Source organism: Ochotona princeps, chromosome 4, assembly GCF_030435755.1.
Source record: "Ochotona princeps isolate mOchPri1 chromosome 4, mOchPri1.hap1, whole genome shotgun sequence".
Lineage (NCBI taxonomy): Eukaryota > Metazoa > Chordata > Mammalia > Lagomorpha > Ochotonidae > Ochotona > Ochotona princeps.
Genome location: NC_080835.1, coordinates 85612200 through 85626760, shown reverse-complemented (window position 1 = coordinate 85626760; position 14561 = coordinate 85612200). Strand labels below are relative to the sequence as shown.

Sequence of the window (14561 nt, the reverse complement as noted above, 5' to 3'; positions counted from 1 at the left end):
CTTTCAAATGAGTTGGTGTTTAGCAAAACCAAAATGCTCATTTACTTTTCTGGAAAAACTCAGGATTCATATGACTATATTTGGTTTGGTTTTACTAGTCTCTTATGGTTGTAACCTGTAGTAAAATCTACAAGAAAATAACTGTCCTCCCAAACATTCCAATTATGTTGCTATTTCATTTTTTAAAATTTTATATGACTTTTTATACTGCATGTTAAGGATGCATCAAAATGTTTAACTCATCAAGTTAGTTAAATGCAGTCCTCTCTCGTTTTCTTATATACATGCCTAAACGGCAGCTTGTTAGTAAGTACTCAGATACTTATCAAATTAATGAAAATATTCTGTCTCCTTGTCTGAGCTCATAAATTATAAAAGCAATCCCTGCCCAAGAATTAAGATATGCCATAAGTTCTAGTAGTGACTAGGGAGGGGTTAGGGGGAATCCCAGAGCCTGTGGAACTGTGTCATAAAATAAAATAATAATTTAAAAAGTTCTAGTAGTGAGTCACAATTTTTTTTACAGTTGGTCATATGCTAAAACTAATGTGTAAACATGCCAGTTTTTCCATGAAAGCATTATTACATCATTAGGATGAGTCTGTAATTTTGTTGGATGTCACTAATATTCAACTATAGAACATGTAAACCATTTTTCTTAACTTGATGCTTTCATCAGTGATATGAAAATACATTTAGAGAAAAATTTAGAAGAGGAGCGCCAGATATTATTACAACAACAAAAAATATGCCGAAGTCGAGCACGTAAACATTTTGTGGATTCAAACCGGAGAAAAAAGTAAGTGATTATATTATATTCAGAAGCATAGGCATTCAGTCAACATTAATTGTTTCACTGCTTCATAAAAAAATGATGACCATTCTCTATTTATAAAACACAAGGATTCATGCAGCATCATAAATATTTCTGCCTGAAGTGCAAAGAGAGTAATACATTGTACAGTTCACCGACTATGACCGTAGTGATCTTACCATAGAACCTCTCGCTGTACAGTGTCATGACACATCGTAAGATATATTTTTTGTTTTTTAAAATCATTTGATGAATTAAAGGACTGCCAACTAAGTCCGTCATATTATTTTTCACATCTGTGTATTGGTTTTCTGAATATGCTACCTTCATTCCTTCAATTACAAAAAATGGGAGGAAATGTGAACAAAGTGGAAATGTATAAAGAATGATTTTATAAATAACTGCCTAAAACTATTTCCTAGTATAAATTGGAAATTAAAACAAAGTAAAATTGCAAAGTATCCAATCACTACCTGGTATTTTTCAAGATATTTTAATTGTTAGATGTCTCTCAAGACAGTAATTATGGCACATTGTAATATTATCTTGCTGCTTGTCCATATTTCTACAATATGTGAATTGCAGAAAACCCCTAGAGTCTATTAACAACATCATCGGTCATATGTTGCAAATCTCACTTGGGAAATAGAATTGTTTACCTGTAATATTTTGTGCTTGTATTTTATAGTTCTCTTTAGCTTAACTCTTTAATTTTCTGGAATGATTTAGTGAGGCTTGTTTTTGGTTTTGTTTGCTTTGTTTTCTGGTTTTCTCTCTTAGCTCCTGAATCTTCTGAAAGGTACGTGATTGTATTCAGTAAAGATGAATAGACTTTTGAGTCAGAGACCTTAAAAAACAAACTCCTTTGTAATAAAAATAAATCTTTAAAAAAAAAAGAGAAAAAAAACTCAGCTTTATTCACTAGAACATTGATTTCATCTCTTTGAGCCTCAGTTTGCTCTTTTATAATTGGAATTAATAACATCTTTCTCAAGAAATTCTTATGTAGGACAAAAAAACAAAATTATATAAAATTTCAGAATATATATAAAAATACCACAGTGTGACAGTTCCTCCTTATACTATTAATAATTTATATTCTAATCATTGACTTGATTTATGAAATAGCAGGTTTTATAAATGGAATTTTACTCATACTCATATTCTGTCATCAAATACTCATTAAATTCTGATGCAGAAAGTAATAGAGGAGAAAATTTTATTTAAAAATTTTAGGAGGCAGAAAATTTTCCAATATAATTTTACTATGCTTTACTTTCCTGTTACCCTAGAGTGAAATGTAAAGGCATAAAAATTTATCTTAAAACATTAAACATTTGTCCCTGTATTTCACCTTTTAAAAATGGAACCAAATTATGAATACCTTTCTGGATTTCAGAAACTTGTCTATAGATGTAGTATTTTTGGTTACCATTATCTTTCCATTTATCTATTTTTTTGGAAAGAAAATGTTAAACAATGTTTATTCTGAAAAGGACAAATCTGTGTGTTCTGCATGTAATCTGTAACTTCAGTTACAGTCTCAAGTAACTGATGACATACTGAATAAACTGGCAATTAAATGAAAATCTTTTAAGTTCTAAATAACTCAAAGCAAAATTACTGACAAATTTAATGTTTATTCTGTTCACTTAGATTATGCTTATGGAGATTTTTGTAAGTGTTTTGTTTTGCTTGGTCATTTGTGATTTATACTTGGACAGTGCTGTGTCCCCTGAATTAATCAAAGGAAAATGTTCCTAGCATTAAGAACTCTTTGTTTATTTCCACTAATTATTTAATGTGAACAGAATAAATATTTTTGAGTTTCTATAGACCATTTTTTGCATTATATATTTTATCACATTCTCAAATATTCAGTGTGCTGCTTTGTAGACCAAGTAATTTTAAGATGTACATACAAAGGAAATTATTTTCTAAATTGTTTTCACTTCACTAATCAGGGCTATCATTTAGTAAATAAGTAAATGAATATTTGCTCAGTCAACATACATAGCTAATTGAATATCAATAATTCAGCGATATATCAGGAAAAAAAGTATTTTGTTAGTCTTAATTTTAGACTTAGAAAATGGCAATAATCTGATTTAATGCACCCCAATTAGGCAACAAAGTTGAAATCCTAACTCCAAACAGACTCCAGATTAACTCCAAAAATTTTATTATTTCAAGTGTGTTTATATAAAGAGAACAGATTTCATGTCTTTTATATATACAGTTTTAAGCACATACTGATAATTTCTACCCTACTTTCTCCTATCCTTTCTCATTCCTTACTGTTTTTCCTTTTAGCTTTTGTGATAACATACTCTCAATTTACTTTATACTCACAGGCTTAATACTCCACTCTATAAAAAATTAAACAAGTTGAAATTAGACCACTGCTCAGAAGGAGTATTCACAGGGGCTATAAATCATAATTAAATCTCAAGGTGAAAATTTTATTCATATGCATTACGTTTTTTGTACTCTATATATTATTTCCACAAGTCAAAGAAATATATTTGTATTTTGGGGTCTAGTTTACTTCACTAAGCACAGTGGTCTCCAGTTGTATCCACTTTGTTGGAAAAGATTAGAAAATATGGCACCTGAAATGTTCCCTCATAGTTAAAACACTCTTAGCATTTATCTTAGTTATTTTGCAATATAAAATGAATTATTGTTAATCTGGGTACTGTGCTGTGCAGTAGAAAACCATGCTAATTCATGATAATTTTTAAGAAATATTTATTTCAATGGCAGAGTGACAGAGATCTTCAGTCCTTCGGTTCACTCCTCCACTGCTGCAACAATTAGGGCTTGTCCAGGCCCAAGTCGGGGGGCCAGGTACTCAATCTGGGCCTCCCGAGTGGGTGTCTGGAGCCAAAGCACTTGGGCTAACTTCTGCTGCTTTGCCAGGTACATGAGAAGGAAGCTGGACTGGATGTGGAGCAGCTGCTGCTTGAATGGGGCATCCCAGTGTGGGATGTGGGGGTCATAAGAGTAGCTTAAGCTGTTGTGCTACAGCATCATCCCTTCTACTCTCTGAAACTTTGTACCTGTTAATCAGCACTCCCCTAACCCCCAGGCCACTTATATGGCTTTGAATAGTTTGAGGAGAATTAAAATCAGTTAATCTTTAAAAGTTTCACAGAAATGAGCAATGAAGCAATCCAGTCCTAGGCTTTTCTTTGTTGAAAGGGTCCTTATTACTGATTCAATTTCTATCTTGGTTATTGGTTTGTCTGGCTTTTCTGTCTTCATTTCTCACTGTGGTTATTATGTATCCAGAAATGTACCTAGATTTCTTCTGTATTTCCCAGTCTTGCTGCTTATAATAATTCCTTATGGAATTACTTTCTGTGGTATCTGGGTTTGATATCCTCGTTTTCATCTCAGATTTTATTAATTTGGGACTTCTCCCTTTTTATTGGTTAGGCCAATGCTTTTACCAATTTTGTTTATATTTTAAAAAACAATGGATTTTATGCAGTATTTCTGCCCTTTCCTTTATTGTGAACTCTCATTTGTCAAGACACAGAACATTTCCTCACCACAAAGATCCCTCACATTGCCCTTATAGAGCTAGACCCACTTCTGTTTCAACCCAGCCCTCTTTTTTAAGGGTGAATAATATTCCTTTCTCTGTATAAGCATATGCCAAATTCTGTTTATCCATTGATAGGTCAATAGAAACATGGATTATTTTTCCATTTTTACCTGTCATGAATAATGCTACTATTAAAGCAGGTATATTGGGTCAGCCTTGTGATGCAGAGGGTTAATCCACTGCCTACAAGGTCAACATCACATATTGGTGCCGGCCCAAGATCCAGCTGCTCCACTTAAAATTCAGCTTCCTTCTGCTGGGAAGGTGACGGAGGTCGACTTGGACACCTGCCACCCAAATGGGAGAACCTAGTGAAACCAGCAGATGGAAGTTCTGTCTCTTTCTTTCTTTTCTTATCTGTTGCTCTATCTTTCAAATAAATAAATAAACTTCTTTTGTAAAATAGGAAAAAGGCAAATGTATAAATTATGAACCCCTATTTTCTTTTGGCTATATTCCCAGAAGCAAAATTGCTTGGTGATATAGTAATTATATGGTTAAGTTTCTGAGGAATCAGTGTGCCATTTGTCACTGTGACTGTATCATTTTGCATTCCCACAAGCAGTACAAAATGATTCTAGTTTCTCCATATCCTTGCCAGCAATTGTATCCTTTCTGTTTGGTGACCTTTTGGTGACATCTATCTAAATGAGTCTTCGATTATATTTCATTATGATTTTATTTTCATTTTCCAAATTATTATTTGTGACAGTAAATATTTTTACATGTGCTTCTTGGCATTTGTATAGCTAATTTGGAAAGGTTTCTGTTCAAGACCCTTGTCAAAGTTGTCTTGTAGATGTTTTCTATATATCCTAAATCCTTATCAGATGTTTAGTTTACAAGCATTTTCTCCCATTTCATATGTTATTTTTTCACTTTATTGGTGGTGTCTTTTGATAATAAAAGTTTCCAGTTATGGAGTCCAGCTTATCTATTTTTTCTCAATGTTTTTAGTGTCATAGCCAAAAAACCATTGCCAAATCTAGTGTCAAAAAATTTTCTCTGCTGTCTTCTGAGTTTTAGCTCTAATGTTTATATGTTTGACCAATTTTGAGTCTTGCACATACGGTAAGGTAAGAGTTCAGTTTATTTTTTTGCATATGAGCATTTTTTTCTTCCAAGATCATTTGCTGAAAAGCTTGTTTTTCCTTAGAAAATGGCTTTGGCACCCTTACAGAAAATTGAATAACCATATATGGAAGGATTTATTTCTAGACTCTGTGACATTGGTCTGTAAGCATATCTTTACGCGAGTACCTTTGAATACTACAGATTTGTACTGAATTTTGAAATTAGGAAAGGCAAAACTTTGTTCTTCCTAAAAATTATTTTGGCTGTTCAGGCTTCAAGAACTTGGGCTACCTTCCCAGCATATTAGATACAAGCTGATTTCGGGGAAGAGCAGTCAGTACTTGAACTGCCACTCCATTATGAGCTTCTGGCATTCAAAGTAGCAGCTTAGCACACTGTGTCACAATGCCAGCCTCATCTTTCTATATAGAATACCATGTCATCTATCATTTTCAATGCTTTTTTTTTTCTTGCCTAGTCAGCTGGCTTAGACTTCCCATGCAATTAAGTCAAGTAGTGGAAGCACCTCCTTATGATGGGATGGAGTGGGGAGGTGTTTTGGGATACAAAAACTATCTGCCCCTTGTAGCTTTCTGCCTACCACACAGGTTGGACCACTGAAGATCTGCTGTTTTAATTCCGGAAGTCAAGTTATTTAGACTCAAATAATGCTCCATCCAGGGAAGGTCTCTAGCAGGATAGTTAATAGTAACCCAAGGCACTAAAAATATTAAAACAGTTCTTACCAACCATCCCCTAACCTTGTGCATTCCAAGGAGACCCTTTATTTAGAAAATCCTCTTTGAGGGAGTTGACAAATTTGCGTTTCCATTTTTCTCATTTTCCAGCAGATAATTATTAAAATCATAGATACACACACACATATTTTCCAAGTACAAAATTAATGTTTTGAGACCAAGCTGCTTATCTAGAAAACGAAAGTTCTCTAGTTCACCAGGAGTAAATAAAACAGAAAAGTTAAGAAAAAAGGAATGACAAGAATTAGGAGAGGAGTTTATAGGTGAATAAGAATCTTATGTTAGCATATCTTCCAGTCTTTCAAGAGAAGTTAGAAATTAACATTTTTATATGAATAGTTTTATTTTTATCACAATTCAAACTTGATACGACAGCTAGTTTTAAACCTTTGGTCTAAAAGAAAAGGTGACGCAGTAGTTCTTGAATGTCCCATTATTTATCTAATTTTCACATTACAGAAAATAGCATAGCTTCCTTAGAAAAGAATTTTTTGTTTGGTTTGGTTTGGTTTTTAGAAAAGAATTTGTTATGCAAAGCTTGGGAGGTGGGAACAGCTATTCAGACCTTCCAGAAATTAGAATGGGTCTGATTATTCTCTTGCAACTAACCTTGAGTTACTATTCACAAAGTTGTTTAAATTCGTATCAAGTACCTGTTTTTTTAAGTACTAAGTGTGGGAAGGAAGTTTAGCACAAGTGTTAAGATGCTTCTTTGGACGCCTACATTCCACATCAAACTGCCTAGGATCTGGTCCTGGCTTCTGACTGCACAGCCCTGCTAATGTTCACCCTGAGAGGCAGTAGCTATGAAAGTACCTGGATCCCTGCCTGCCACAAAGGAGACCCCAATGGAATACCCGGCTCCATGCTGGGGAAGGTTCAGCTCTGTGTGGATGTTTTGGAGAATGAAGCAATGGGTGGAAGATCTCTCCCTTTCCCCATTTTTCTCCCTGCCTCTCAATAAATAAAAGCTAACTTTAAAATGTTCTATGTAACTTTTGAAATGTAAACATTATTTAACAAACTCATAATGTTTTGAAGCTATTTCCTTTGTTGTGATTTTTTTACTTACTGCCTATTTCTGTTATCTGCTTTATGTCTTAAACATAGAGCTTTTGAAGAAAAACGAAAAGAACAAGAAGAAAAAGAATACCAAATCAGAGAACAAATTCTTCAAGAAAGAAAACAGAAACTTGAAGAAGTTACTGAAAAATTTCAGCGTGCCCATATACCTCTTTCTCAGCGGAGGAGAGCAGGTGCCTTTATTTGTGGATTAATATAAGAACAAAAAGTAAAGTGATAGTTTCATTTTTTTCCTTTTTTTATTTATTATTTTTAATTCATTAATTACATTGTATTATGTGACACAGTTTCATAGGTACTTGGATTCTCCCCAGCCCTCCCCAAACCCTCCCACCATGGTGGATTCCTCCACCTTGTTGCATAACCACAGTTCAAGTTCAGTTGAGATTCCCCCATTGCAAGCATGTACCAAACATAGAGTCCAGCATCTTATTGTCCAGTTAAGTTCAACGGCTTCTTAGGTATACCCTCTCTGGTCTGAAGACAGAGCCAGCAGAGTATCATCCCGATCAATTAAAAGCTCCAACATACCATCAGCAAAAATTTACATTCAAAGGCTTTGGGGAAAGAGTACATACATTATATCCAGTTGGAAGAGAGGTTATGCAGAGCAGGGTGAGTGTGGATAATAATGCATCACCTTGAACAAATTACCTCCTTGGTTTTGCCTTGGTTTCCTCAATTGTAAAATTAAAATAGCATCTGCTTCCTAGGCAATAGTGATGATTACCTTAGTTAATACTTGTAAAGTACTTGAAAATAAGATCTGTGGTGTGGACAATGAACCTGGATGTTAAGGCACCAGTTAAAATATCCACATCCGACATTGAAGTACCTGTGTTCAATCCCTGCCTCAAATTTCTGTTTCCAGCTTGCTGGTAATGTAGACTCCGGCAGTGAGCAGTGAAGGTTCAAGTCATTGGGTTTCTGCCTCCCACATGGGAGATGTGGGTTGACCTCACAGCTCTTGGCTTCAGCCTGGCTTAGTCCCAGTCATTGCAGGCTTTTGGAGAGTGAACCAGCAAATGAATACTTACTTTTTGTCTCTGTCAAGCCCTTGATCACCACATGTCAAACAAATGAAGTGTTTTTTTTAAAGATTTATTTATTTTTATTGGAAAGGCAGATATACAGAGAGGAGAAGAGACAGAGAGGAAGGTCTTCCGTCTGATGATTCACTCCCCAAGCGGCCGCAACGGCTGGAGCTGAGCCAATCTGAAACCAGGAGCCTCTCCCAGGTCCCCCACACAGGTGCAGGATCCCAAAGCTTTGGGCCATCCTTGACTGCTTTCCCAGAACACAGGCAGGGAGCTGGATGGGAAGCGGGGCAGCGGGGATTAGAACTGGCGCCCATATGGGATCCCTGCCCGTGCAAGGTGACGACTTTAACCAGCGCACTATCACGCTGAGCCCCAAATGAAGTTTTAAAAAGTCATAATAATAGCCTGGCATGATAGACTAGTGGGCTAAATCCTCACCTTGCAACCTCCAGGATCCCAAATGGCTGCTAGTTCATGTCCTGGCTGCTCTATTTCCCATCCAGCTCCCTGCTTATGCCCTGGGAAAACAATGGAGCATGGCCCAAAGCCTTGGGAGCCTGCACCCTTGTGGGAGACCTGGAAGAGACTCCTAGCTTCTCTCTTTGGATTGGCTCAGCTCCAGCTGTTGTGGCCACAAGGGAAGTGAATCATTGGACGGAAGATCTCCCTCTCTGTCTCTCCATCTCTCTGTAGATCTGACTTTCCAATAAAAATAAATTGTTTTAAAAAGAAAAAAAATCATTATAGTATTCAAGAAATGTTACTTGATATTTCCATATTCTCCCCTTTCTTTATAGAGCTATCTTTAATTTGGTCACAAACCTATCAAACTACAAAATCAAAGATAGAGGGGATGGTATCTCATTGATGTTTTAATTTGGATTTCCCTTTATTGCCAGGGAGCTTGAGCATTTTTTCGTATGTTTATTTGCCATTTGGGATTGTTCCTTTGTGAAATGTCTGCCCATTTCCCATGCCCATTTCTTGAGTGGCTTGTTTATTTTGGTGTTTTGGCTGTTTTGTAATTCTTTGTATACTCTGGAGATTAGTCCTCTATCACCTATGTCATGCGCGAAGATCTTCTCCCATTCTGTGGGTTGCATTTTTACTTTGTTGATTGTTTCCTTTCCTGTGCAGAAGCTTCTTAGTTTGATGAGGTCCCATTTGTTTATTTTGGTCTCGATTTCTACTGCTTTTGGCGTCCTTCTTAGGAAGTAGGGACCTACCCCTAGATCTTGCAGAGTATTTCCAACATTTTCTTCCAAAAGTTTGAAGGTTTCTGGATGCAGGTTTAGATCTTTTATCCATTTAGATTTGATCTTAGTATATGGTGAGAGATATGGGTCTATCTTTTTGTTTCTACAGGCTATCAGCCAGTTGTCCCAACAGCATTTATTGAACAGACCTTCCCATTTGCCTGGATTATCGTTTGTCCTTTTATCAAAGATTATTTGACTGTATCTGTGTGGGTTCCCTTCTGGTGTTTCTATTCTGCTCCATTGATCTTCCTCTCTATCTTTGTGCCAGTACCAGGCTGTTTTGATAACCACTGCCCTGTAGTATGTCCAGAGGTCCGGGACTGTGATTCCCCCTGCTAACTTCCTGTTCTTCAGGATGGTTCTAGCTATTCGTGGTTTTTTGTGTTTCCAGATGAACCTTTGGATCATTGTTTCCAGTTCCATGAAGAATGTTTTGGGCAATTTGATTGGTATTGCGTTGAATGTATATATTGCTTTTGGCAATATAGACATTTTAATGATATTGATTTTACCTATCCAGGAGCATGGGATGTTACTCCATCTTTCTAGATCTTGTTCAATTTCTTTTTTCAGTAGTTTGAAAAACACCAACAACACTTGCTGGCGAGGTTGTGGGGAAAAAGGAACCCTACTCCACTGCTGGTGGGGCTGCAGATTGGTACAGCCTCTATGGCAATCAGTATGGAGAATATTCAAACAAATCAAAATCGACATACTGTATGACCCAGCTATAGCACTCCTAGGAATATATCCAGAACACTTGTTTTATGAGAAACCAAGATGCACTCCTATGTTCATAGCAGCACAATCAGTAATTGCAAAAACATGGAAACAACGAAAATGCCCATCAGCAGAGGATTGGATAAGAAAGCTATGGTTTATCTACTCCATGGAATACTACTCAGCTATTAAAAAAAACAAAATGCAGTTCTTTATGGCCAAATGGGCCAAACTGGAAACCATAATGCTAAGGGAAATGAACCAATCCCAAAAGGTTAGATACCACATGTTTGCCTTAATTTAATATGATATGATGTTAAGCATATCATGTTATGTTATGGATATTATGTCATTTGTAGTATATTAACTAAAATTGAACTGTGAATGGGGGGTCACAGAAAGTGGTTAAGAAATCGCATTTATTTTTGACATGTTGACTGCTCAGTACCATGTCAATTAATTCCATAACGATGTTAATTGTTGCAGATGGTATATTAGTGCTTTTATTTGACCGGGAAGATACTCTGCTGACTCTGCCCTCAGACCAGAGAGGGTCTTCCCAATAAGTAATTGGACTTGTCTGGACTATGGGATGTTGGACTCTATGCTTGGCAAATACTTGCAGGGAGGGAATTTCAACTAAACTTGAACTATGGTTATGCAGCGGGGTGGAGGGACCCACCATGGGGGGAAGGTGGGGGGGGAGAATCCCAGATTCTTTGTAATTACAACACAATGTAATTAATGAATAAATTTAATAAAAAAAGAAAGAAAGAAAAAAAAAAGATAGAGGGGATTTCATGCCAGAATGGAAAACCTAGGAATTTATTAAAGATTTTTTTCATATAATTCATAGTGAAATTTTTGAGTTAACAGGTTTTTTTGAGGAATTAGATGTCAAAATTAAAATATTTAAACTACTCTAAGAGTGCTTTCTTTTCAAGAAAGTTTTAGGCAGATATTGTATCATTGACAAATTACATACACAGACATATTGAAAATGACATAATCTGGTTTTGTTTGTTTTCCTTTTTTTCCCCTTAGCTTTTCAAAAACCAGTTCCTCCGTTAGAAGAAGCCCTGAAACAAATTCAGGAATCTAACTTTAATTCAGAAGTAAACATCCCATTTTCCTACAGACAAACAGTGAATTGGAAGTAAGTAATTTATAGTTATCATGTGCAATTATTTTTAGATATACTACTTATATATCTCTGTAGTTCTTTGTTTATATGCCTTTATTATTAATTACTCCTCACCTCTATTTTAGGACTGATAACTCTGTTTTCACAAATTAAATTGAGATAGAGTATAAATTGCTGTGAGAGTTAAGTCAGAATTCCAGTTTATTGTCTGAAAGTGTTTCACATTATAAATACTACCTAATAGTCAGTCATTTTGCTATATAAACTATCATCAAAACTATTATGAAATATTAGTACTGGCTATTATTCATATTCACTGAGAAGAGAAAATTGTACTAACAGTGGTATAAATAGTGGTAGAAAGAATAACTGTGGTAGAAATGAATTTTCATCATAAATCTTACCTGGATATCTCAAGAAAAAAAAGCTATAGTGTCTCCTGACTCCCTTTCAGGATGACATAAATGAACCATCTAGAAGCATAATGGGCCAGTCAACCACGGAGCACCCTCTGGTACCTTGTGTTCTCCATTTACTTATTCCAAGTATTATTTAATATTACTACAACATAGAACTATTTCAAGTGTTACAAGGAGATATAGAAAAGTATAGCACTGTACAATTTAAACCCTAATGTACAATCTAAAACAGAAATGAAATGATAACTCGAAGTATAAAATAGTATCAAATGAGTAATGATAATATTTAACATTTGCATAAACAAAGATATCTATAATTCAGGTAACAATAATGCCAAAATTTTATCTTAAAACATCTAGACTTAGTTTTTTAATAGTTTATTTATTTTGTATGTAAGTACAATATGCATATAAATACTGTCTTTTTAGAAGCAAAGATATTAACATGTAGTATGGGATTCAAAAATGAAGGAAGAGGAGATTATGTTATTATGAGAGAATACAATTCAGTGAAGATAGCATTTATAACTATCAACATGCCAAATAATATTACTGCCACATGTTTTTATAGTCTCCCTAAGTAAACTTCTACATATAAAAGAAAACATGAACTTTATCATTCTAGGTGTGGTTGATTTCACTTAGCATGATGATTTCAAGTTTCATCCATTTTGCTCAAATGTTAAGATTCAATTCTTTTTAATGACTAACATTCATTGTATATGTACACCATATTTTCTTTTTTGCAATCATCAGTTGATGTACATCTAAGTAGATTCTGTATCTTTGTCCTTGTCAGTTGGGCTGAAGTGTCAATAAAAGTGCAGGTATATAATTTATATACTGACCTAGGTTCCTTAGAATATATTCTCAGAAGTAAGATAGTTGGGGCATTTGGTTACTTGTGTGTGATATTATTCCATTTTAGAATAATTAGCATCAGTAGTACCCCTGATTAGGACTTTTAGTCTTCACCAGGATTCAGGAAGGATCTCATGGAATAGAGAATTCTTCAGCAAAGCTTTGAAAAAACTAGGAGTAATTATGGAGCAAGTAAATGGATGGCATTACAATGAACATGTACAAAGGGCAGGTGTAATCAATGGTGTGATGCATTCTAGGAATAAAAGATTGAATCACAGATGAGATTGGAAAAGTGTATCTCTATGCTAATGAATATGTTCTTTGTCATGAGAGCTTTTACAGTTAATGAAGGACTTTCATTCAATCAGTAAAATCAAATGCTCTTTTGATGTTTCAATATTATGAACAGTTACAGATAATTAACTGAAAGAAGGCTACTTCAATAAATGGTCAAAATTTTGCAGTCTAAAACTCAGGATAAATGTTTGAATTAAAGATGTTTAAAGCTAAGGCAATGAAATAATCAACCATGGAAAATATGTGCTGCAAGAAACCCCAGAGAACAGCAGTCTTTAAGAAAGTACAAGCAGAGAAGGGTGTGGATAGAATGACTGTTGGCAGATAAAGGATAAGAAGAGGATGCTATTATGGAAATCACAAAGACAGAATCATAGAAACTATAGGAGAGAGTAGTATAGTAGAAACCAAGTGTAGTGTTTCGTAACAGGGATCAAATGGTTCCTATATAAATCGATAGTGTAAAGGTGTTTTATCAATCAGAATCTTGGCAAGAAACAAGAAGCACTTTGAAGAGTGAAAGAGAGTGGCACAGAACAGTAGCCTAGTGATTAAAATCTTCGCCTTATGTGCACTGAGATCCCATACACTCTCTGGTTCATACCCCAGCAGCCCCGCTTCCCATCCAGCTCTCTGCTTGTAGCCTGGGGAAGCAGTCGATGACAGCCCAAGCCTTGGGACCCTGCACCCATGTGGGAGACCTGGAAGAAGCTCTTGGCTCCAGGCTTCAAATTGGCTCAGCTCCTGCCATTGTGGCTACTTGGGGAGTGAATCTGGGGACAGTATCTTTCTCTCTGTCTCTCCTCCTCTGTATATCTGACTTTCCAATAAAAATAAATAAGTGTTTAAAAAAAGAGTGAGAGGTTAATTTAAAAAGTTTAGGAAGCAATAAAGGATAGTGGCTCTCTCACAGAACTGACAACAAAGTCAGTATTACTAAGCACAGATAAGCTAAAAAGAGTTATAGCTGTGGAGAAGAGCTGTTGTACAGGACTGTGGTCCTACCTTCATGAACATATCCACTGCTAAAAGACATCTAGCAGTGAGGAAGCCAGAGGAATGATTATCAAATGCCTCTTTATTCTGTTACTCTCCCATCTCCTGCAAATGCCTTCCATCGGCCAAATTCAGCCATAAATCAGAGGTAGGAGTAATTCAGTCTCGGGAGCACAGAGCCAAGTGGAAATTGAATCTGAAAAAAAGCAAGAATATAATTTTTAGCAACATGTCCATTGTATTTACAATAAAAAAGTCACTAGCAGTTTTTGTCAGAGAAATTTCAGTGGAGTTGCAGCTGCACAAAATAGCACCACTAAGAAACAAATGGTAAGAAGGAAATATAAGAATTATGACTCGGTTAAAGAATAATAAGACAATGGAGGAGATAAAGAACCTTTTAATTTAAGATTAGAGATCAAGTATGTTTGAATGAGTGCCTATGTGATGAGCAACAGATCATAGTCTAGAAAGACAGAA

At 35.5% G+C, this 14561-nt stretch overlaps 1 protein-coding gene across 2 annotated transcripts in view; it reads left to right on the top strand.

The window, feature by feature from the left end:
• Positions 1-14561, top strand: part of CEP126 (centrosomal protein 126) — a 56799-nt gene that overhangs the window by 2653 nt on the left and 39585 nt on the right. For both annotated transcript variants that reach the window (XR_009245358.1, XM_058663991.1), the window contains exons 2-4: positions 680-799; positions 7370-7515; positions 11406-11517. Coding sequence is in view for 1 of the 2 variants with exons in the window: in XM_058663991.1 (XP_058519974.1) it covers positions 680-799; positions 7370-7515; positions 11406-11517 (378 nt within the window). In the remaining variant the exon portion in view is untranslated. The remainder of the gene's footprint in view (positions 1-679; positions 800-7369; positions 7516-11405; positions 11518-14561) is intronic.